At 44.0% G+C, this 24,885-nt stretch overlaps 1 protein-coding gene across 1 annotated transcript in view; it reads right to left on the bottom strand.

Annotated features, from left to right (window-relative positions):
• The window catches only part of LOC146615559 (contactin-associated protein-like 5), a 135,047-nt gene extending 112,027 nt beyond the window's left edge, over window positions 1-23,020 (bottom strand). Inside the window, exon 1 of the mRNA XM_085375275.1 lies at window positions 22,875-23,020. Within this exon, the coding sequence (XP_085231401.1) occupies window positions 22,875-22,947 (73 nt within the window). The 5' untranslated portion in view covers window positions 22,948-23,020. The remainder of the gene's footprint in view (window positions 1-22,874) is intronic.
• Between the last annotated feature and the right edge of the window lie 1,865 nt (window positions 23,021-24,885).

Genomic DNA, 24,885 nt, shown 5'->3' with positions numbered 1-24,885 from the left:
TTCTGTTCTATTCTGTTCTCCTCTATTCTCTTCTATTCTATTCTGTTCTGGTGACTCAGTCTGTTTCAGTATTGCTGCTCTCAGAACTCATTGTTTTTAGAGTGCAGAGCTGTGTGCATGCACATTTGTGTATTTAACATGAGTCAAATCATAATGATAACATCAATAATAATAATACTGAATCATGACGATACATATTTAGTGCATTAATGGAGAAACACGTTCAATGTCACCTTAACTGGAAAGCTAAGCTAATGAATCACCTCCATAATCTCCTGTTTATGGCACGCGTTCAAACAGCAGCGTTTCTGCCTCATTCACAAAGAAGTGACCACAGAGGGATCCACACCCAGAACGTGAGCCTGTGAGGAGGCCTGCCTCAATCTGGTCTCAAACTGTAAATGAAATCGTTATTTAAAGACTGCATTTTGATGATTCAGGTGTGTATTTGTTCACCGATCAGCACATATTGATGAGAAGAGGCCTACTGCAACCAGCCACACATGCATAAAGACCGACAATATGGGATTGATGGAATGCTACGAGGCCTGCCAACCCAATCAGAGGGGTCGTATGCAACACATGTTGAAGCCATGGATGAGCAGAAAGCCAACATTTAGACTGACCCATAAGTACCTGGTAGCCCATTAAAATAACATCAACAGCAGACAGCTACTATTACAGCTGGAGACCCAGAGGCTACAGTGTGTAACAGTAAGCAGTATGAACACAATGGTCCAGCACTGGTGTAACAGAGCAGTGTAAATGAACTAGATGATGCCCCGCCTCCTGAAATGACAGATGTTTCTACTGGGGTGAAAGAAATGTGTGTGGCCAAACTCGAGGTAGCCACCCAGCCAGGAGCACGACTCTGAGCAGATGCTTTCAGATGTAAGCAGTGTTCTACCCACTATTCCCACTGCCACTATCACTGAAACCATTGAACTCATAGATGCTATGAAACCATATAGGACCAAGGATGCATGCAGAGGAAGCCCCCCTGTGGAGAAGAAAGCTGGAAGCCAAAATGAGGGGAGCCCACATGGATGTTAGCAGGGTTAACTGAGGTGTAGAAAGCACTCATGAGAGACATCATCATGAAAGAGGTCAAACAAGATAACTGAGGCTCGCAGCTCAGGCTGTAGACATGGAAATGAAACAGAAGGGCAGACCCGCCCACAGCTGGATTTAAGCAATGCTGGAAGAACATCTGGGAACCAGACTAAGCTTGGCCCTGCCTGGACAGACTGTGGCTCCGGGCCACACACACGTATGTGGGAAAGCTTGGCACTGTGCAGGACTAATAGTGGTCTAAGAACATTCATCAGGAGCTCCACGGGACTGTGGAAGAAAACACTGGAGGTCATCATCAAAACATACCAAGGTGACTCTCTGTGCTGTTGTTCAGTGACAGAGTTTTATTTAGTCACATCATTTAGTTTTATATCTAGATTGTTCTAGTTTATCATTAAATCTACATTTTATTTGGTTAACTCAAATTTAAGTGTAACAGTCTTTCAGGTTTTTTATGGTTAAAAAACATCAAATACAAAATGTGTCCACATGTCTGCTCTTCCTTCCAAGCTCTGACATTTTCACGCATTAGAAACACTGAGCAGAAGAGCCAGTTGTGCGTTTCCCAGAGGCAGATTGTCTAACCTTACTGCACAACGAGCTGACGAATCGGCCACACTGTAATTAGTCTGATTGGATGGAAATAATAATTTCATCTCGTTGTTGTTCATTAATGAAAGAGTCAGAGCATGTCATCATAGTTTCTGTCCTCGTGCATTAGTTTGTTTTTGTCAGAGTAAGAAGGCCGCTGATGAAAACTATGATGGAAATGATTGGTCAACAAAATGAACAGTGTTACACTGGCCTCCACCCCCGACACCAGCTCATCACTGCGTGTGGGTACAGATGTAGATTTAGGAGTGGAGGGACCATCATCCACCTGCTTTTCATGGATGACATTAGGATGTCACTCGGACTGTGAGCGTGGCCGAACGGTTACAAGATGCCACTGATGTCAAGACAGAAAGTTCCTCACACTGCATGGAGGTCTCCAGCCAACATCTCGAGGCCCTTTGAGCAAAGAGGAGGGCGAGGATTAGCCAGGGGAACAATCTGGGATGGAACATGGAGCATCTGGGAATACATCAGGAAGATGGTCCCCCTCTAAAAATTCCTCAGGGACCTGAAGATAGATGGTTGTGGCATGAATAAGGCACGGCGGGACCACGGAGCGACGTTCAGAGCCAACTTTATTTGATTCACGTCACACCACACCACCACCAACCCCTGAGTCCCCGTGTTTTAACACGGCGGGCGTGATTGCGGATGCCGTGCAGGTGCGTCCGCATGGCCCCGCAGACCACGCCCCACCACATACCCCCATCGCCCGATTGAGGCCGGGGAGCAATCTGGCCGAACCTACTCCCCCCCCGCGAACTGGGGCGAGACTCGGCCCCTACACATCGGCGCCCCAGCCCCTGACCAAGCGACGGGGAAGCGTCCGTTCCGGTGGCCGCCCGCGCATCCAGCGGCAACGGCGAAGCTGGTCCGGAGGTCGGCCGCGTAGCAAGCGGACACGGCCCCACAGGCATGGCCGTGCGCTCCTGCACACAGGCGGCTGGGCAGACGTCAGGCGCGCAGAATCGACTGGTGGCAGCGAGGCTGGACTAGCCAGCCCGCCGATCCCCGGCCTAGCGGGGCTGTCCCGCTCCTCTGCCTCCAACTCCGGCTGCACAGGCTGCCCTGGAGCAGGGACCTCCGTCTCCCCGCACAGCTGCTCCGCCACCGCCTCCGCCACTCCCGTTTGGAGCGGCTCCCCGCACTGCGCCTCCGCCACTCCCGTTTGGAGCGGCTCCCCGCACTGCGCCTCCGCCCCCAGCAGGCACCGCCCCTCGCCCCCCTCCGGGTGGAGCGACTCCTCTGCCTCCAGCAGGTGTAGACCCTCGCCCGCCTCGTCCTCGGCCTCCGATGGGAGCAGCCCTTCACCCGGCTGCTCCTCCTCCTCCGGCAGGCTCGGACCCCCGCGTGGCTCGTCCACCACCTCCGGCTGCCGAGGTGACCCACACGGCTCCTCCACCGCTTCACTGTCCTCGGGACACACTTGTGGGGGTGGCGCCCAGGCCCAGAGCAGCGCTGCCAGCTCTGCCATCTTCCCCAGGTGGCGTTCGCTCTCCTGCCGCAGCTCTTCCTGTTGGCGACGCACCTCCGCCGCCTGCTTCCGCTGGGTGGCCGCTATTTCGGCCACCATCTCGGCCAGCTCTTTCCTTTCCTGGCTCTGGTAGGTACCCGCCATGCCGCCTCCCGGGTTTCGGCACCAATGTGGCATGAATAAGGCACGGCGGGACCACGGAGCGACGTTCAGAGCCAACTTTATTTGATTCACGTCACACCACACCACCAACCCCTGAGTCCCCGTGTTTTAACACGGCGGGCGTGATTGCGGATGCCGTGCAGGTGCGTCCGCACGGCCCCGCAGACCACGCCCCACCACAATGGTGATGAAGAAAATGAGGAGAAGCTGTCATGGATGACCAAGTCTGTGCTGTCGACAGCTAGAAAAAGTGGTACACTTCCAAAATCCCACCAAAGGCCGGCCTAACGGGCAGCACGGAGGCTCTGCTCACAGGTGCACAGGTCCACCATTGAGCAGACTTTCCACTACATTGCTGCAGGACGCAAGATGCAAGCTGGACACTGGCAGGCACAATGAACTGGGTCACCAGTAAAACCTTTGCTGCAAAGAAGCTGGGGGGAGTTTTTAATCCAACCAACTGTTCAATCACCTCCAATGTGAAGAGAATTTATAGCTATTTCCATCTACTGCCATTATTTCACTCAGCAAACAGAACATTAAAGCTACTGACGTTTAAATTAAAAGCACATTTTTATCAGTGATTCCTGAGATTAGGGACAAAACAGGTTTTCATTTTCAAAAACACATTTACATATAATTGTTACACAAAGTTGTGGCTGTCGCACCATGTTTTGGTCTCCAGGTGTAACATTTTTTAATAAATTATGTTTTTGCTGGAGAAGTGCAAGGTTTTTGTCAACACCGTCAGACACAAAGAAATGCAAAAATATATATTTTAAATGAAGTTGTTTCAGCTTTTTTGACTATTAGCAGCTTTGCTGTTCTACTGTTTATGCACAGATGTTTATACCACATTTAAAAGTAAGATTTTGTTATTAGAGTTACAGTCATACATATTTTCAGAAGCTTGTATTTAATCTCTATAAGAAACAATCATATTTGGCAGCATTTATTGAGAAAATTACGTATTTTTATTGGAAGATCATGAGAGAGGAAACTGTATGGTTCTCCAAAAGAGAAAAATAAAAAAAACTCCATATTATGGAGTTGACAAGGTGCTGACGGTGGTGACACACGAGTAGAAAACAAGATATTATTTCTTTCAAAATGACCATTAAACCTTAACAACCTTTGTAATATCACAAGACGCATCATAACAATTCTGTTTTTGCACACGTCAAGTTCTGCATCTTAATCGTTCACCAAGCAGCCGCCTGCTCCTGATTCCTAAAGTTCTCTGTGGTTGTGTTTAGACGCTGCTGGACTTTCTCTCCTTTTGTCTCTGTGCTTGTTTCCAAAACCTTCTCTTCTGACTTTTTTCTCTTCCTTTCAGATCACTGGTGTTCTTTATTTTTCCCTCTTTCATTCTCTTTCTCCATCTTTCCCTTTATGAGAAACTCTTTCTTCAACTCAGGCTGACTGTTAATGTTTTCTCTCCTTCTTTTTTGATCCTCCCTGTTCCTTCTCTTTCGTTCCTCTGACAGCTTCCCCTTTGCTATTCTAGCCTGAAATGTACCATTTTGTAATTACTATAATTTTTCTGAAGCATGTGCATTTATACAGATTAAGGATGAATATTCACAACACAATTATGCATTAAGCAATAGAGATGCTATCCGGTCTTTATGTCTGATGTCATTAGCCGTTTCCAGGTCCAAACTCGGCTGCAGATCCCAAAGTCACAGGAGCTCTGCAGCATCACTGAGAGTCACAAACTGTCTAAATTCTTTCATCTTTAATTAAATGATCAGTGTGGCTCTACCAGGTGTAACATCCAGGCATCCATGAAAACAGAATATATGAAATTTAACAGAGTTAAAGTTAGATTGTTTCCACCTGAACATGATACGCCAGCTCTGCTATCACTTCCAACAGTGACGTTTGTAGGGTTACTGAAGTTGGGCTAGCTGGTATATAGTGATGTGCTAATTGGTTGCTAGCGACACAGCTATGTTAGCATAACATAAACACAGTGAAGCTGGAGGATGAATGCTAACTTTTTTCCACTTGATAAAGGTTAACATGAGGGTTCCTGATGGTTAGGCTGACAGTGATCACTGACTGTTTTTAGGGGCTTGTTCAGATGTAATAGAACAAGATAAAAAGCATTAAAACATTTTAACAGGCTTAATAAACACAGAGTAGTTTGGGCCCGGAAGCAGGATTCATACATCAGCTCTCAGGCACAGCTAGCTCAGCAGATGCCACATGATCGGAAGGTTGGGCGTTCAAATCCAACGAACAGAGGCTATGCTGGATTGGTAGCTGCCCACTGCATCACTGAGTGAATGGGTCAAATGCAGAGGACTAAGCATTTTCCTACAGGATTAATAATGTAAACATAAACAATGAGATTCAAGATAAGACAAATTTGATATTTGACACATCTGTGAAGCAGAAATATCAGTAAAATACACAGGAAGCAATATGACTGAAATATTAGTAAAAATAACTTAATATAAATGGTGAACAGGACACTTTTGTGACATTTGTCAACACCATTAGAAAAAGGGTCCACACCGTCAGACAAAATGGTGTTGATGGTGTTGACATCTGACAGAAGCCATCTTGTTTTTCATCAGCTGCTTACGCCTCTACAAGCCTCCTGAATGAAGCTGTTTTTACAGTGTTGACGCACTATGCTGTGACACAGAGTTTATCAGAAAGGTGTGCAATAAATGAAATAAAACAATTATCACAGCAGTGACCTCATGGCATGTGCATCAAACAGGAAGTGGTAAAGGGGTCCTCAGAGTGTAAGCTGCCCACAATAATTCCTGATTTTTTTGTACTTTTAAAAAAATCTGACGGTGTTGACAAAAACTCTGGACACGATTTTAATCACTTAAAAAATGTGTAAAAATAAAATTTCAATGTCATATTTTGATATTATAAAAGGTATTTACTTAAATACTCAGTGACGAGAGCCATGATGTTTAATTTTACATTACTCTTAATTTTTTTCTGTATTTTAATATCATCACACCTGCTTGTGGACAGTGGATTTTTAAGGTACTGGTGATGTGTTGTACCATTTAAAATAAATATACATGTATAAAAAATGCAAAATCACAGTTTGTCTTTTAGGCAGTTGGTTAACACTTGTATGCATATTTTTAACCACAAAATTGGGTTTTATCCGCCGGACATGTTTTGTCTCTTATCTCAAGAATCACTGTTAGATACCTGAAATGTTAATTCATCTTCAAATTTGACTGTTTGCTGATGCTGCTGTCCACGTTCTGCCACAAGGAGGGCACAGGTACACACCATATTTAGTTTGAGGCTTTAGTAGCACTATCTTACATATTAATTCATATAAAATATGTAATAAAAAATACAAACGTGCACAAAACCTCATAAACATGAAGACACACCACAGAGACACCGGAGCAGTTTTTGTCTCGCCTCATATTGATGTAAGAAGACAGAGCAAAGACTGTTTTGTGCTTTAGTTCAGTCTGTACAGCGTATTTTATTAGTGATTATATTACTGATTATATTACTGATTATTAGGGGAGAGCGGGGTAAGTTGTCACACTCTTCACACTGACTAACTTTTACTGAGCACCATACATCACAACGTAATAAATGTTTCACCAAATGAAAGACGGAAGTCTCGGGCACATATGATGTATTGATTACATTTTCATATCTTATCTCATTACGGAGTTGTAGACTGTTGAAAGGAGAATGTGCACTTGTGACAATTTGCCCCATCGGCAGGTAAGTTGTCACACTAGATTATCTTAAAATATGAACACAAATACTTAATTATGATTATTGATTTTAATTGTTAAATTCAAACCAAAACTGGAAATTTGAACAATTATGCCAAGAGAATTTGGAAAAAAACAATTATTTCAATCCAATACACATTTTAATCAAAACATTAAGTAGAAAGAAAACTTTAGTTTGAACTTTAAACTCAAATGTTCTCTGGCTTGCACATAAATCCATCATCCATGAATGGAATGCTGCAAATAACTTGCTTTACTTAACATGTTTATCCTCTGAACAAAACAGATGCCTTATTTCTGATTAATCAGACTCAACTTCATAGTCACAATTCTGGCACACATAAATTGCCTGGCCTGAGGTGCAAGCATCATGGGCCCATTTGTTGCATTTTACGCATTTTACCCAGGTCTCTTTTGGACGACTGTTTGAAAATGGCTCCACACAGACAAGGCAGAAGCACTCTTCATCATCTGATGATGACTCTTGAATTATTTTTCTTCTTTTAGCTGCGTTGTTCTTCATAGGTCCAGATGTTTTCCCCCCTCGCGTCCCTCTCTTTTGAAACAGCTTTTTGCTAGATTCAGCCTTATTCTTTTCTTTTTCTAGTTGCTGCTTCACTGGCGTGTCGGTTAGAATTGCTGATTTGCGTCGTTTTCTTCCTTTGCTGGATGGTTTTCGGCGGCCAGCTTTTGGATATGGCTGGATGTCCTCTGGAGTTGGTAGTCCGCTGTCAGTAATTGCAGTGCGGTAATTTATGTCAAAATCCTTTGCTGTACTTGTGATTGATTTGTTCTGCATCTTTACCTGCCTGACTGCCTTTAACATAATGTCAGGTGGTGTTCTGCCACGCTCTGTCTTTCGTTGATAATTTCGAACCATCTTACTTTCTTCCTTCCTTCCTTAATTCCTGCCTCTCCTTCCTTTCTTCAAAAACCTTATTACAAATACAAATGAATTACAATATCACAATTTTTTGGAGCATTTATTTGTACTGGGGCAAGTTGTCACATGTGACGACTTGCCCCAAAGTTAAGGAGACAACTTGCCCCAAACTGACATTTATGCTAATTTTGGCTAAATGTCAGGGTTAGCTCAACATAGCACATCAGCTGAAGTATCAAAAGACACGTTAATGTCTCCTCTATTTTGTGTAAAATAATAATCTGTAACATCTATACCTAACAAAGTTGTACTGAAGAAAATTTAAAGTGATTTATTTTCCTTTTAGGTCAAAAAAATAAAAAAGATGTGCTCACCTCAGATTAGAGCAGTCTTGACCACATGTGAACAGGAGGTTGACTATAGAAGAAGAAGTCACACAAAGTGGCTATTTCATTTTTGAGATAGAGCCTCTAGTGTTGGAGTTATGAACAGTGTGACAACTTACCCGTGTGACAACTTACCCCGCTCTCCCCTACTGAGAGATCCTTTTTCTGTTTTTGCATTGAGAAAATGTTCTCTTTAGAAATATGATTTAAATATGGCGACAGAGCCGGTGAAAGGACTCGGCTTAGTTTTATTCTACTAATATTTCACACATGTAGATACTGTCTGCAGGTAAGAGTTTACAAGCTTTTGAATATTTAAATGGTAAATGGCCTGTATTTGTAAAGTGCTTTACTTAGTCCCTATGACCCCAAAGCGCTTTACACATCCATCCACACACTGGTGATGGCAGCTACATGTAGCCACAGCCACCCTGGGGCGCACTGACAGAGGCGAGGCTGCCGGACACTGGCGCCACCGGGCCCTCTGACCACCACCAGTAGACAAACACGGGTGAAGTGTCTCGCCCAAGGACAGAATGACCGAGACTGTCCGAGCCGGGGCTCGAACCGGCAACCTTCCGATTACAAGGCGAACTCCCAACTCTCGAGTAACTGCTGCCCTTTCCTCAGTACAAAGAGGACACAGTCTCATCATAACAAACTGATGATACCAGATGTTGGAGAATTCAAACTGATGTGGAGGCATCACTACACCTGAGGATGACGACAAACATAGCTCACCACCTATAAATAATATGGACAATATCTGTAAAAGGAACTCAAAGAGCTGAATAAGAAAAAAAGCCAAAGGGATTTCCTAAAAATAGAAAATGTAATAAAGACAGGGGAAGGGCAGAGCAAAGTGGAGCACACGTTTCAATCTGGTCTGATCCATTTTACTTGGTGCACCAAATCCATGTGATAAACCCAACAGCTGCCCAATTACTTACACAGCTTAAAGGAACATCGTGCACGACATGTTATTGAAGTCTTCAGAGACGGCAGAAGGTGTCAGGTCGAATATCTGCTGCACAACTTTGATAACACAGCTTAAATAAGAAGCTGCGTTTCTCACGGCCAGGATCAGACTGGGACACACTCAACACCAGGCTTCAGATTTTACTTTGTAATATATGAACATGTGTTTACTGACTGGTGTTCATAACAAATATAACAAATGTCCCATCTTCCTGTCCTCACCCCCAACCCCCGCAGCACACTGCTGCTCCTCCCCCAGCCTGCTCTCTGGGGCTGTCTTCCTGTTAAAAGAGAGGTTTTCCTTCCCACTGTCACCAAGTGCTTACTCACAGGGGGTCATCTGAGACCCCTGTGAGTGAATGACTGTGTGTAGTTATTTAGTCATTCCATTTAGGATGTGGATGTGAGTTTAATTGTGTGATGACCCAAACTGTCGGTTCTTCGGTGCTTTTTCTTTTTATTTCATTCGATTTTTTTGTCCATCTGAGACAATCGTGTTATCCACAATCATTTCACAATTGAATAATCCTCTTGTTATTGTGGAAGCAACGCGCTATTTCAGCAATCCTTTATATCGGCTGCTTCTTGAAATAGTCTGCTTCATCCTGAGGTCATACACACAGTTTTTCATTGTCTTGGATTATAGCTGGACACAGTTTCTTCTTCTCTGAAGTCTAATTCATGCACTGCCACGGCGATCTTAGTGTAGAGCAGAACAAGAACGAGCAGCTGGAGCCGCTGAGTGAGTTTGTCTGTAAAGTAAAAGGCAACTGTATTATCCTGCCCAGTTTCTTAAAAAGGAGGCTAATTAGGAACTTATAGTGCTGAGTGGTGTAGTGGTTTTAATTTCATGCGCGACATTAATTTTTCACACACAGCTGCACCAGTGAAGCAGCTTTGATGTACTGTAATATTCTCCATTATTAGCAATAAAGAGCATGTGGGAGGGGCTTGCATTAAACGAGCACACCCCCAATCATGTGACTCGCACGTATTAATTAATGACAATAGTTTAATTAATTTCAAACGTCATGAAGCATTGACTGAATTACACTGTAAACTGTGAACTTCTGCTGTAGACCAGCTCAGATACATAAGCTGGTCTGGTAACCAGTCAGTGTACCAGTTTGTTTGTGTCCATGCTAAGAATCAGAAAGCTGCAAACTGGCCTGTTTGTCCCTCTGTAGGATTTCTTCTTCTTACTTGAGCATCAGCTCCACTGACACCACGCTGGTGTGCAGCCTCTTCTCTCATCGAAACACACAAGTGACAGGGACATTCACACTGGCCAGTTTGTTGTGCACAGTTCATTATTACTCAAGTAACACGATCGCTACATGTTGCAAATATGACCTGCAGGAACAATGCAGTCACCATAAAGATGAAATCAAACCACAGACGATCACTCGTCTGTAAAATTCATACAAATATATACTCTTTGGTTTCGTGTAGCCCCAGCACAAAGTAACCTTACACAAAGCTAGAAATGCAACAATGTGGCGAAACAGATCAGTGTCTAAACACATTGGACAAGTTACCACAGCCTATGTTTTATTAAAAGGCTTCCTCAGATGGTCCACAAACACTGTTTTCATCTGCATCGCTCTGAAAGAAACTGTATAAACTGAGTTAAGCTATTTATCAAAGTTGTCTTCTACTCTTGTTCTCAGAGTGATTATTTTGATTTATTCTTTCAAGAAGAAAGAACAAAGTTTGCACGCCACAAATGGATTATTGACGAGTCTCCACTCCTGACACTGCTGGAGTAAATTCAGCAATTACTTTAAAATATGCAGCCAAATCCCAGCCCGCTGTTATAATCACATTACATACTCCTCTGGATGCAATGCACATCCAACACAGCCTTCCACTCATGACGGTGTATTTACACTCTCACTGAAAACTCCACTTCCATCGTAGCATCCACATGTAGGCCACTCGCCTTTTCCCACAACAAGAACTTCCTACTCCGAGCTTAGACACACAGACCAGAGCGACTGTGGTTCTGTCAAAGCTGCCTTTGCTCCCAGGACAAGCACTTACTGGTGATTCTAAATTGCCCACAGGTGTGGATGTGAGTGGGAATGGCTGTCGGTCTCTCTGCGTTAGGCCTGCATCAGGCCTGTGCAGGATGTTCCCCGCCTCTTTCCTTACGATAGCTGGGATAAGCTCCCATGACTCTGATAAGGATAAGCAGAGGAGGATGGGTGGCTGATAAGCTTTAAGAACAAAGGAAAGCATGTTAAGATAAATATTTTTAGCTTTAGTAAATCAGCTTTACATTCGTGTAGAAAGTGAAAACGCGTTTAAACTGAAAGTTTAAGGATTCAGAAGTAACTGGACAGACACACAAACACAATGACGACAGCGTTGTTTCTTCCCTGTGATGGCTTCACAGGGTTTAGTGCTGCTGTGAGTCATGTGCTGCCAAACCTATTTCAATTAAAGCTGTGACATGGCAATTTAAAACTGATCTACTGCGTTTTTCCTCTTTTTTCTGTGAATTATATCCTGTCATAACGCTAGACACTCATGATAAATATGTCCATACGTTTCCAGTTATGATGTTAGCGAATTATTCAGACTGCTAAAAAAATATCGGTTTCCTGCTGTTTCGATACTCGTTGATCTGGCTGACGTCAACAACGGGGGAATTCCTCGTTGCCTCATCTCCTTACAGAACAGTCTGTGGTCTGAGTAAACAGTGAATATGTTTACAGGAGTTGTACGTGTGAGGCAGGTTCCTCGTCTAAGTCGTTCCACAGCTAGCTGAACGAGCACACCTGGCTGTTGTTAGTTAATGGGAGGCTGTGTGTCACCTCGTGTATTCTCACTCTATTCCTTCTCATTTTCATGTTTGCTTTTATGTTGTAGGCCGATTCTCCGCGTCGGTCATTTCCTGTTTTATTTTGGTGCCTGTTCCTCCTGGTATCTCGGCCTAGCTTTACTTCCTCATTAGCCATCACGCTGTGTTTGTATATATGGCCTCAGTCTTTGCTTCCTCTTTGCTGTGTCCTATCTTTGCTTTGGTTTTCCTTGTCTGTGTGTTATTTTGTACTTTAATAAAACTGCCTTTGACTTTATCCCTTGTGTTTTACAAACATCTTTATATATAGTCGCTGAGTTTTCCCAGGCTCACAAGAAACAGGACAATTGACAGGCAAGCAGCTTCATGGCCAGGTAAGGCCTGCCCCTCCTGGACAACAGGTTTGGGTTTGATTCCAGGCGGTGACTTTGAATTTGTAGCTGCTGACTACAACTCTCATATGAAGTGTAAAGAGATTCTGACACCAGTGAAGCCTGAAAAACTCAAATAAATCTAGAAGAGAGATGGAAAAAACTTACAGATACTTGCATTAACTAATGGTTAAACAGGTATACCCACGTGGCTGGACTGTACATGTTATCATGTGTTATGGGGCAAGAAAATGCCACATGTATAAGACATTTAAACAAGTTGTAAATCAACGCAAAGGTGGTCCAGAGAAGGAGGCTGCAGAAGCCAAGAGAAACCTCAGAGTCAATAATATGAAAAGACACAGTGATAGCATCTGGTGACAGAGTGGCCTCAGACCTCTCTGTGGCATTGATAAAGCTTCATATGATAGCATGCATAGGCTAACAGGCTTTGGGGCTCAGTGACCTATGCTCAGCAGCAGCCAGTGTACACCAGAGATTGGCTAACAATTAGATCTACGCTCATATCGATGCAAATGATCGAGGACCATGGACTGTTTTACTGTAGCGATTCACGTCTGCGCACACTGGATATAATCTGGAGGGAGCTCCGAGCATTTAAAGGCAGCCTGCGGCATGAGTTATCGACAGTTTGAGTGATTATATGCATCACATCTGCCAAACATTAATTATTCAGCACCCATTCAGGAATGTAGTGAAAGAGGAAACGTGATACTTTTCTGTTGGATTATTGGATTTCTGGGAGCATCTGCTATAGACAAGCTGATAATGGGATAATGTCTCGTTGACAAAAAGAGAACAAAGGCCAAAAACATTGGTAATAACAAAGGACGCAGTAAATAAAACGTTGGTATGAACAGCTCTGATGGCACCTGTCAGCAGAAAGTTAAAAGACAGCAGTTATGATGTTATTTCCAAAACATCATGTTTTCTGCATAGAAGCTTTGCAGAGCGTTCCTCCAGTGCTCCACATGTATGAGTATTTTTTATTTCAAGTTTTATTAACATTAAACCTTTTGTGTTGCCTATTTTGGTTCTGTTGCTTTGAACCTTTGTGACTGCCTGTCTATGAAAAGTGCTCAATAAATCAACTTTACGTACATTAAAAATAATGTAATCCATCTAATCCACCCACCTGGACGAATACAAACACTACGACATTAGTATGTTCTGAGAAAATCCACAAACATTATGTAAAAGATGGACGTACCCTTGTGTCCTCTGTGATGGCGTAGACGTGACGTGGAGCTGTGGTAGGCCACTCCTCTGGTTTATACAGCGAGTCAGGTTGAACACAGGAGATCAGCTCCCTTCATCGATCACCTCACTAAACTAATTTGTGATGAGTTTACAGTTTCAATCATGAGTTTTGAGTCTTACTGAACGCTATACACAGTTTTCCTCGATTACAGTACCAAAGGAGATGAAGCAGGGCGATGTAGTTTCCCTCACTCATAAAATACCCAGATGGTGACGTCACAGGGAGACGTTACCCACCAGAGGCCGTGGGGTGACCACATCCATCCTAAATACACAGTGCATAGCTCAAAAATGTACATGGTGTGTTTGTTATGCTACGGAGTTTACAAAAGCTGATACTACACAGCACATTCATCGTAGTGTTACTGTTACTGCATTCAACAGACAAACTGCAACACTGTAGCACTGTGGCTGTGGTGACTGCAGCTGCACTGGCTTGTATTCAAATACTTGATATGAGGCTAAGGATATGTGTGCCTCAGCCACACTTCAGCGTTTCTATCAGGAATCAGCAGAGGAGTCATTGTTTAGCCACCCAGGACTTAAACTTTAAATACAGCACTCTATTACCATTGCACTGCAGAGTTCAGCACTGCTGAAGCTTTAATTAACACTCAACAAAGCCACGTCAATTAACTGCACATATTATAAGCCACTATAAACAAACAGTCACAGTAATAATCAGCCCTCTACACACAATTATAGCCATAGCCAGTCTTAATCAGTCTGGGCAGCAGGCGGTTGTAGCCTAATAATATATTCTAAAGAGCTGGATTAAGTAGCTTCATTTACTAGCTCTAGTTAAGTAGCTACATTGACCCAGACTTTGCACTAAGCAGTCAGAGCTGAGGCTGTATGGACCCACGCCGTGCTTAAAGGCACTGGCCTTCTTCTGTGGATCAGAGGGAAGGATGCAACATTTATTGCAAAGTAGTGAAAATCTGGTGGGCAAAGCAAACGCAGCTCATAAAAGAATCAAAGATGCAACTGCAAGTTTGAGTCCAGATGAATCAGGTTTTCTTTCCTTGGCTTCTTTCATACATCACGATCAATATTCAATAACATAGCATGCAGTAGCTTAACACAATAACAAAGCTCCGTAAAACACTAAGCTGGAACAGAAAGAGTTTCTGCAGCGTCTGTTTACCTTTAAATTCATGACTTTTTTTGGAGTCTGAATGTTCAAAGTAAGCGTTTTTCTTCTCATATTTCATGATTGTAACCGTCCCCAATGATTTGTGCATCCATTTTATTGGCAGGGTGGGTGTTGATAATCCTTTCAAACCCTCTGCCAGTAACATGGAAACTTACAGCGTATTCATTGCAGTCTATAGATCGGGGACTGGTGCAGCATCGCTCTGTGACCAGCGTGGCTGGAAATGGGAAGATGTCTCCTGGCGCCGTAATCGCCACTCGAGACGTGGCAGAATTATTTCTCTAAATAGTCTGATATCATGTGTCAGCATGTTTCCTTCATGCTTACTGCAATCAGAAAGCGCTTTACTCTCGATCTGCACAGCGAGAGCGTCTATTCTGTGGTGAGAGGAATCAACTCTGACAGGACATATAAAGAAAAATAATAAGATCTGATGCTCGTTTACTGTCACAGATATTTCTATGATGTGACATTGAGCCTTACTGAGTGAAAACAATCAGTGAATGTAGCTGTTATAAATTAGTTATAAATGAACAGTTTTTATTGAACAGCTTTGCTCACCAACCTCTTTTCATGCATGTATAAGAAACATCCCTGTGTGAAGTTCCCTGTATCGTCTATCATTTCCTCATAAATTCTTTCTCAGTGACAAAGACGAGATAAAAAAGTCTCTTTATTTCACGCCTTTGACTAATTCTGACGTGTCAGAGATCTTACAGAGAGACTGAAGTCTGGCCTGCTGGTATCTGTGGGAGTTATCGATATTGTTAGTGAGAGGAGACACGATGGCTTCAGTATGTATGAACTATCCTGTAGTATATCTCACTAGTTGATAAACTCCTTTGTTATTGTGAAGTAAACAACAACAACTATCTGCTGCGTTTGCTAATAATGGACCAGTCCTGATGCAGATGCTGAGTACGGCCCAAAAGGATTTGAGTGTAGCCTGACTTTCTCTGAAGGCCAACAGATGGGGAGCGCTGTGACACGGGTTTCACCTTTGTAAATATCTTATTGATAAATTCATCGACTCACAGACACACTTATTTTTTGTACCATCTATTTTTGGTCACCTTGTATGATGCTGCACGTTCATTGGCTGAGCTTTTCCTTCCAAACTAGTTTGTCTCTGTTACTGTACAGTCTTCACCTTATAAAGCAGCTGTTGTGATTTGGACACACCTTAGGAATAAACAGCAACATTATTTTAGTGAAGTCAATGAAATAACCGACTTCAGTGTCTCTGCTCTGTCCAAAGGATTCCCTGCAGCCTTTTTGTCTTCAAAGGAGCTCAGGAAGGGAAGTGTCAGGACTTCTTTGAGTTTCTTGAAGACGTTTCATCCAAGAAGCTTCTTTAGTTCTAAGAACAACTGGTGGAGAGTCCCAGATTTAAGCCCTATGGGAGTGTCCCCAAGAGGGTCCTGGACCTGCTATTGATCCTCTGCCTGATCACACGAGCCAGGGTGTAAAAACAGGTGTAGGTCACAATCAGCCGAGGCTTTCCTGTCCGAGCTCCTTAGACTACGAGGACCGGGATGACTGAGAACCTTCACAGACAGTCTTTGTCTTATTTGCAGCAGTGTTTCATTTTACAGTTTATTGTTGATGTTCATCGTCATCATTTGACACATGTGACTGTTGTAGAGATTTGTGCAGAAGAAGCGTCCCCTGGATATTCGCTTTCTCTGGCTGGTGTTTGAGTGTTTCGATTACAATAAGACTTTCCCTATTAAGTACCAAAAGTACAAAATCGTCCTGAGAAGCGTTCACAAAGAAACTTTGAGTCTCAGCGAGCCCAAGCACTGTGAAGTGAGCCCGCGATGGCACTAATCCTTGTGATCATATATACTCGTACAACAATCCCAGCATCCAGTCGGTGGGCCCCTGATGATGAGAGCGCACCTTCCTCCCAGTTTGTTTTGTCTTGCAGAAGAACCGTAGTATATGTTTAAACATGAGGAAAAGTGGCGGCGCTGTCACGCCACAGCGCTCTGCCTCATTTACCTTTTGATAAATTCATCAGGCCTTGAATGCGTACAGCTGTAGGTGTTCCCCGAGTGCCTGCTTCACATTCATTAGCGAGTGAATGTGCAGCTGCATCGGCTCCGTCGCGCACACCCATCGCTGCTCCTGTGAAGCTGCGTGCCATCTCTGCTGCGACGCGTTTCAGGTGCTTCAGATGCGAGATAATTAGTTTTGAAGTATCTGCTCGCCGAGCTAACTTCAAGCATGAAATCTTAACTAAATATGTGTGTCCGCTGCTTTGCCACGCTGCTGATTCAATCTTATAAAAACTGGATGCCTGGCGAAGCGGTCTGTGCTCGTTGCGAGGGGATCACTTAAAGCATAGCAATATTCCTCCCACAGACTCACACTGAAGAGTGTCATAACAGCGGGTAATGAAAGCCTTTTTCCTGCCAAAAGCAAATTCCTTCCATCCCTTCAAATCATGCCTCACGCTGGCCTGTGACCAGCCCTTGGGTGGCCTTATTAAAGAAGTTGCACCAGATAATGATTATGAATTATGCCACAGCGCTACAAGAATAGCTCGGCCAAAGTGTGCTTTTGGAAAATAACATGTACTTAGCAATGCAAAGTGTGCTGGTAAGCATGTAACATGCTGAAGTTACAAATATCAGACAGCCCTGAGACACAAAGATGAGAGAAAGTTAATCCTCAGCTCTTTGGATAATTAATTAACTTGTAGTACGAGCGGCTCTGCCTCTCTTACGTTCTCTAGTAATTAAACTGTCTCGAGAGCTGATAGGACAAAACAAGCAGTACTGAGATATCATCTGGGAAATGTTATGTTTGTTTTTGATCACAAAATAATAAATGAACAGCGAACAAAAACACTAGCATAGGTGCACCCGGACATCTCACTTCTGTTCTTTGTCTCCATTTTTTAGGTATTTTTGCTTTTACCACCCGTCTCACTCGTAACACTGGTCATCACGCTGCACTCTCCAACTTTTTCACTACATTTACAAACTCGTCAGAGCATCTTTATTTTTTCAGAAATTGTGATCTTGCCCTGTGATGAAATGATCTAGTGAAATCCATCCATCCATCTTCATCCGCTTTATCCGGGGCCTGGTCGCGGGGGCAGCAGCCTAAGCAAAGAGGCCCAGACCTCCCTCTCCACAGCCACCTCCTCCAGCTTATCCAGGGGAATACCAAGGCGTTCCCAGGCCAGCCGAGAGATATAATCTCTCCAGCGTGTCCTGGGTCTCCTCCTTGAATCGCTACCTTATCGTGGTGGAGGGGTTTGTGTGTCCCAGGGATCCCAGGGGCTTTGTTGTCTGGGGCCTTTTGCCCCCTGATAGGGTCTCCCATGGCAAATTGGTCGTGGGTGAGGGACCAGACAAAGAGCGATTCAGAAGACCCTTATGAAGAGAACATCGAGGGAACAGTTTACCCTGCCCGGGATAGGGTTACCGGGGCCCCGCCCTGGAGCCAGGCCCGGGGAGGGTGCCCGAGGGCGAGCGTCTGGTGGCCGGGCCTTAGTCCATGGGGCCCGGCCGGGCACAGCCCGAAGAGGAGACATGGGCCCATCCTCCCGCAGGCCCACCACCTGCAGGAGGCGCCATAGGGGTCGGGTGCATTGTGTGCCGGGTGGCGGCCAGGAGCGGAGGCCCTGGCGAACTGACCCCCGGCTGCCAAGACTGGCAATAGGGATCTAGTGAAATTATAAAGGAAATGTTGTATTTGTTCACTACTTGTAGTTTTGTGGCCTGTGTTTTTCCCATCCCATAGTGGTTTTTTCCCCCAGTATAGTATCAGGATACCCGATGAGTAAAAACTATAAATTCTTTCCATTAATTTTGTCAGCAGCTCTATCTAAAAATGTGTGGACGTGAACCTGTGGAAGGATTATTAACAGATGAAGACGACCTCAGAGTGAGTCTTCGCCCTCTCAGCAGGCACACGTGCAGCTGCTGCCATCATTTTTTATTCATTCAATAAATTCATGTAAATAACCCAGATTACAGCTAACCAAGACTGTGATGACTGCCACAAAACATCGAACACACAACTGACAACAATACTGTCATTTTAAATATCATTAGGCCACCAGCACTCAACAACACACACACTGACATCATCAGGCTTCTGATTGGCCCACATGTCTGTATAGTTAGGCTTATATAACCACCTCTTGCTTTGACACCTCTTAACACCAATTTTTTTGCATTTTTTAAAGGAGTTGAAAGGTTGTGGTTTCCTACGCATTAAGCCTAAAGTTCAGGACCGTCAACAGCCAGCAGCCCCACCTGACCACAGAGTTCTGCACCACAGCAGCTGTAACACGAACACCAAGCAACGCTGAACTGCTGTGTGCTCCCTGTTCGTTTTTATTGAGCTGTAGCAGGTCGGAAAGTAGTTAGTGAACTTCAGCTCCTATACATAGAAATTGCAAACATTTGGTTCAGTCTTTCCATGACGCCCATGTGTGCGTCCTAGTCTGGTGAAAGTTTGCTTACAGGAAATGCAGAAGAATGCTGGTGTTTATATGTTGTTCATGATCACAGGAACATTTCTTTTTGGTAGCAAAAACAACCAAGGCATGAACCAAACACTGGTTTTGAAGATTTCGTACAAATGAACCTTGTGCAATAGCAGGACCGTGTTCATCTGCACGGTCAGCCAAATGTCCAGGTCACTAGTAGAACATATAAAGAGCCGCACACAGATACAGCCTGCTTTCTCTCAGCTGATGCATAAATGTTCTTTGAGTGGTCCACACCAGCCTTGGTCATTAAAACCCACAAAGCCAGCTGGGGAATTGTGCAGTGAGCTCGGTACATTTAAAAGAGAGCACTCGAGCCCTACATGATACACTGATAGCACTGATAGTGCTACTGGAGAACACGCTGTGGTTTCTTATTGTCAGCACATATTTCCACTACAGTCAATAAAACTCGATTTTTACTATAATAATAAAGTAAGTGTTATTTCCATATATTTGTGAGCACTGTTGGACCAATGAGCCAATAACATAAAACCGAACACGAGCATATCGCCGTGTCTTTGTGGAGCCAAAGGACGCACACACGGGCCTCTCAGAAGGAAATGGCTGCCATTAACTCTGTCACCTGATAAACCAGCGATGATGCATCTTTGTTCGCTTCCTCGTTTCCCAGCGGTAAATATGAGAGCGGCTCTTTGACCTCCAGGAGGAGCTCGCCGTTTCATCAGGCCACATGTGTCAAACCTGATCGCAGGTCACGTTTGAAAACGCATCACTGTCACAGGTGACTAATGCAGCTGTCGCCTGAGCTCAGGTTCCCACCTTAACACAAACTGCTTAAATCCTGACACAAACCTCAAAGACAGACGAGCACATGAAACGACGGCGTGCCCGTGCTGAGTTCTTTCACTGCTGAAAATCACTTTTTACACTTTCAACATGACAAGAAAGGACGAGAAAGGTTAGGAAGCTCCTTTTTACACACACCATCATCATATCAGTTTAAACAAAAGCTACACTGACTCTGTTAGACACGTCACACTTTGTTAGGCTGCAGCTAAAAACAGCTGATGGATTTGTTCTAATAATCAGGAACACAGAAGCACATTATACAGATCCAAATCTAAGTTATTGTGTAAGAAACTGACATTTGAATTGAAAGGGTTCAATTCAAATCTGCCTGATAGAACGTGTGCATGTTCAAACAGCTAAGAGGTTAGCATGTGAGGCTAAAGCTCAATAATAATAACAATGATGTGGTCGCAGCTCTGACTGGAACCACAGAAGCTCCGCCCACCTGGTGTTCAAACTAGCATACTAAATTCACTTGCAGAATTAAACATTTAAAATAGTTTTTGTGACATTTGTGAACGTTTTGTTTCCCAAACTGCAAAAAATGCAAAGCTGGAAAGTTATGAGACACAGTGCTGCTGTGGGGCTTAACAAGCACCGCCCACCCACAGCATCACATACTGTGTGCTGCAGTTGTTGTGAGGACAAAGACCCAAAGAAACAGACCAGTGGATGACTCAGCTTACTGTAATTAGTCAGAAAGTGTGAGGATAATAAGTGAACAGCAGCAGGTGAACAGTGCAGAGTCACAACATTTGCCTTGTTTTCATATTTGTAACAAACAGGTAAATGGCAGCAGCAGGTAAACAGGTGTATCTGCCTCTAAACAAATAGCTTAAAGAAATATTTAGTGCCAGAATGAATTATTGTAGGCATGAAATAACAGAGAACAAGAACCAACTGGACGTCAGATAGAGAGGCTGACGCCGTCGTCTTAGTGCCTGAGTTATAATTTTGGTCGGCATCAGTGGGAGCTGTGGAATACCTGCACGGACCGAGCAGGCTCATTACTAAAGGTTCATGCTCAGCAGGTCCCTGATGGTTTCCTCTGTTTCCAGTTGGACAATAGATGTTGTTCCATATCTGTCAGAGCTGAGCTCACTAAGGACTCCCACAGGCCATCGCATTTCATGTGTAGGACATGGAAGCATGTTTGTTTTAAATAAACAGATTTATACGAGCAGCTGTGCTTTGGTTTGTTTTGGTCGGCAACATTCAAAAGAATATTTCTGGTTTGTGGTTTAAGACAAAATCTTTGTCTGGATTCTGCTGAATTTGAACTCCACTAGTTCAAACCTTCAGTTTGGATAACTTCAGACTGTGCTCACTGACCAGAACAGCTCCAGCTACTTCACTGTTACAACAAACACTGGTGTGTGCAACAGCTTCTGTACAGAACGACCAATGCAAAGGCCACGAGCCAAAGCAGGTGAGTAGATAAATGAGACACAGGCATGCAGGAGTAAACCTGCACCAGGGCCCTTAACCTGCAGTTCACTGCTGGTCAGTCATATGTCCTCTTATGTTGCCAGGTTGGATTATTGCCACATGAAAATATAAAGAATGAACTCTTATTTTTATTTCAGGAAATAAAAGTGACCATCATACATTTACTGCAAAGCCACCGATGAAAGGCAGTTACACAGCTACTGTACGTTTACCATGTAACACAGATTTGTATCTGTTTCTGTTGAACTTGGTGTGAGACATCACAACGATCATATTGAAGGACACACATTGTGATGCTGTTGAATTGCACATTATGGGACTTGATAATATTTCAACCTCCTGGTTTTCACTTTGTCATTGAGAGGATTCCACCGTCCACTGAGAAGCTGGATCACAAACTCTGAGAATGAATGCTCAAGGCCTTTACAAAAATGCTTGTTTTTATACAACATGAGAACAACGACGGTCAGTTTACTGTAGAAACGAAGGACAGCAGAAGTCCTTTATCCTGCGATCAAAACAATTAATTTTGCTTTTACAAAACTCGGATAGGTGGTCGACAGCCAATCGAGATTTTTAGGACTATCACTGGACGCAGTAATGCAGGTAAAAACAAACGGCGTCAAATCACGGCGTAAAAGTCTCTTTCTGGAGTGAAAGCTTTTGCGGGGTGTAAGAGGGGGCTTGTACGTAGGAGTCGACCAATACCAGCAGCCGTCTGAGCAGCACATCTGTGGCCAGTCAGCACTTCTGGTTCCCCAACACACATCAGCAAAACACGACCCGAGACTGAGACTCGTAAAAATCCCACATGAAAGCGCCAACTAAGGACGAGCTCGGCCACTCCGCAGCGCATCTGCCTCGAACCAAAGGAAACGAACCTGTTCGCATGACCTTCATCGTGCGGTCCGTTCAAAGCAAAACCTCAGCCAGCAGACATCAACAACTTGTTTATGTGCTCGAAAGCAAAAAGTGAAGTGAGGAGAGCCGACACGAGCACAGCGGTGCCGCACAATAATCACGACGCCGCTCCGGCAACAACAGGAAGGCTCAGCTACGAGGCGCGCGTAAAACTCCGCCGGTCGGAGCAGCCCCTGATTCAGGCGCGCCGCCAGCTGTCCGCCCGCAGAGCAGAGGCGCAGACAGGTGAGCGCACTGAGGTGAAACACTTACAGTGAGTGGCGGCGGATGCTCCGCTAAAGACGCTCAGCGTGTAAAGGGTAACCACCGGCAGCAGCAAAACCATTTTCTCAGCTGTAGTGCGCTATTATCCGTGAGTCCGCAGAGAGCAACGCAGGACGGCGGCTCCTCCTCGGTCCTCCGGCTTGGAGGGATAGCAGAGGTCTGATGTGAAGGAGCAAACCGCTCCCACGATGGCACTCCCTCACTGCGAGGTACAGCCCACCCCGCTCCCCTCTCTGCCTCTCTCTCTCTCTCTTTGTCGGGTTCACATTTTATTGGCAGAGCGGAGCACTGCGATGCCCGAGCACTGCTATAAAACACAGAACAATAGCAAAGATCCGCAGAGAAAAGCCGCAATCCCTGCTGTATTTCGCTCCGTGTGTTCAGACATCATAAAATAGCACACTTTGCAGGCTGCTGGTGACTTCATTCCACCGCACAGCAGAAGCTGCTGTGGACGTTTCCAGAAAACACGGGGTTCAAGCCTCAAGTCCAGCGCACTTCAGCACCGATGAAAAACGTTTGGACACGGCTGTGTGGGAAATATGAACAGTCACTGTCACAGGAGCATACTTTGTTTCATCGCAACAAAATATTTGGTTTTACTTAATACCTCATTTATTTTATTTGACTTAAGATCATATTTGTTTTGTCAAATTGAATTTGATTTGACTGAGTCTATACCAGGATATTATTTAGACCGTTTTGTTACAGATTCTCCTGTCGTCCATCTTTAAAGCGCTAGACAAACGTTCACATAACTTATTAGGAAGAATATCGTTTATGTATTTATTTTTATTAGCACTGTAGCTCTTTCACAGTTGATCTTTGGTCGCTTGCTGTTGTTTCATTCGTTTTAGTCCAGTCTTTGTACACAGCCATTTCTTAAAGGAGTGTTTTTGTCATACTGACCTATGAGTCCATCGTAAAAAGATTCCTCAACTCCAGAGATGAACCGGTTTGTGTCTACATGTCAGTGACACTGTCACTAACAGATTTTGATCCAGCATGTAAAAACAACATCAGCATAGCATCTCAAACACGCTGCCAGTGCAGTAAAAGCAAAGCTCATAGAAGATCACATTATGGACTTTTGCACTTTCAGTTCTACCTGCTCAGCTTCAGGCAGCTGTGACAATCAGCCAGCAACCAGAGCTTTCACTACGAGCTTTTCAGTGCAGCCAGCAACCTCCAGACAGCAGAACAATCAAGTCAGGAAATACGTTCCTGTAGCAGCTGGTGATTATGTCACATCCAACATGGTGGAGAGCTCTTGATCAATGTGCACATGATATGATGTGGAAAACCTCTGTGGTGATAATAATGATAATGCAGAAACACATGTAGTTATATTTATGTTTGGAAATCTGAGGTTTTCACCTGTCAAATATTAGTTAATGTTAGCCTACAAGCTAAACTGATACCCAGGGAAACATGGCTGCCTTCTTCGTCAGTGATGTCAGTGAGGTTTGTTTGTCATTCGGTTCTTTGGAGTCGTGTTTTTGCTGCGAGCAACTTATTTGTTATTAACTGACTGTGTTCCTGAGCAGGTTTGCTTTTTGTTCATGCTGGGAGTGGAAGACGAGCAGGCACATTAAACTACATAGAACACTGTTAATAAACTGTGTGAATGCATTCATGCACCCAGCGTGTATGTGCAGTCGAATGCAGGAAGCTGTGTGGAATACACAATGACTAAACTCTCATTGTGATGCTAGCTATTAGAATTGTGGTGCCGTGATATATGTAGTGCACTTTTAATGACATTATATTTCATTAAAAAGTTACGATAGAGAATAATTTTCTATTATATTCTGCTATATTTATTCCCGATGTCTTTACTAATGATGTTTTTTAAAGTGCTGCACGGTTGGCGTGCAGCATTCATACGTGTACACTGACAATAAATTCTATTCTGTATTCTACTCTGTTGTGGAGTACAGATGTAGCCTCTGGACATGTAAAACAGCATACGGTATAGTTGCTACTACTAACAGCACTA

Source organism: Diplotaxodon limnothrissa, linkage group LG16 (genome assembly GCF_057381915.1).
Source record: "Diplotaxodon limnothrissa isolate DT_005_m linkage group LG16, D_limnothrissa_male_GT1.1, whole genome shotgun sequence".
NCBI classification, from domain to species: Eukaryota; Metazoa; Chordata; class Actinopteri; order Cichliformes; family Cichlidae; genus Diplotaxodon; species Diplotaxodon limnothrissa.
Note: the sequence above shows the minus strand (reverse complement) of the source record. Positions and strands in the feature narration are given on the sequence as shown.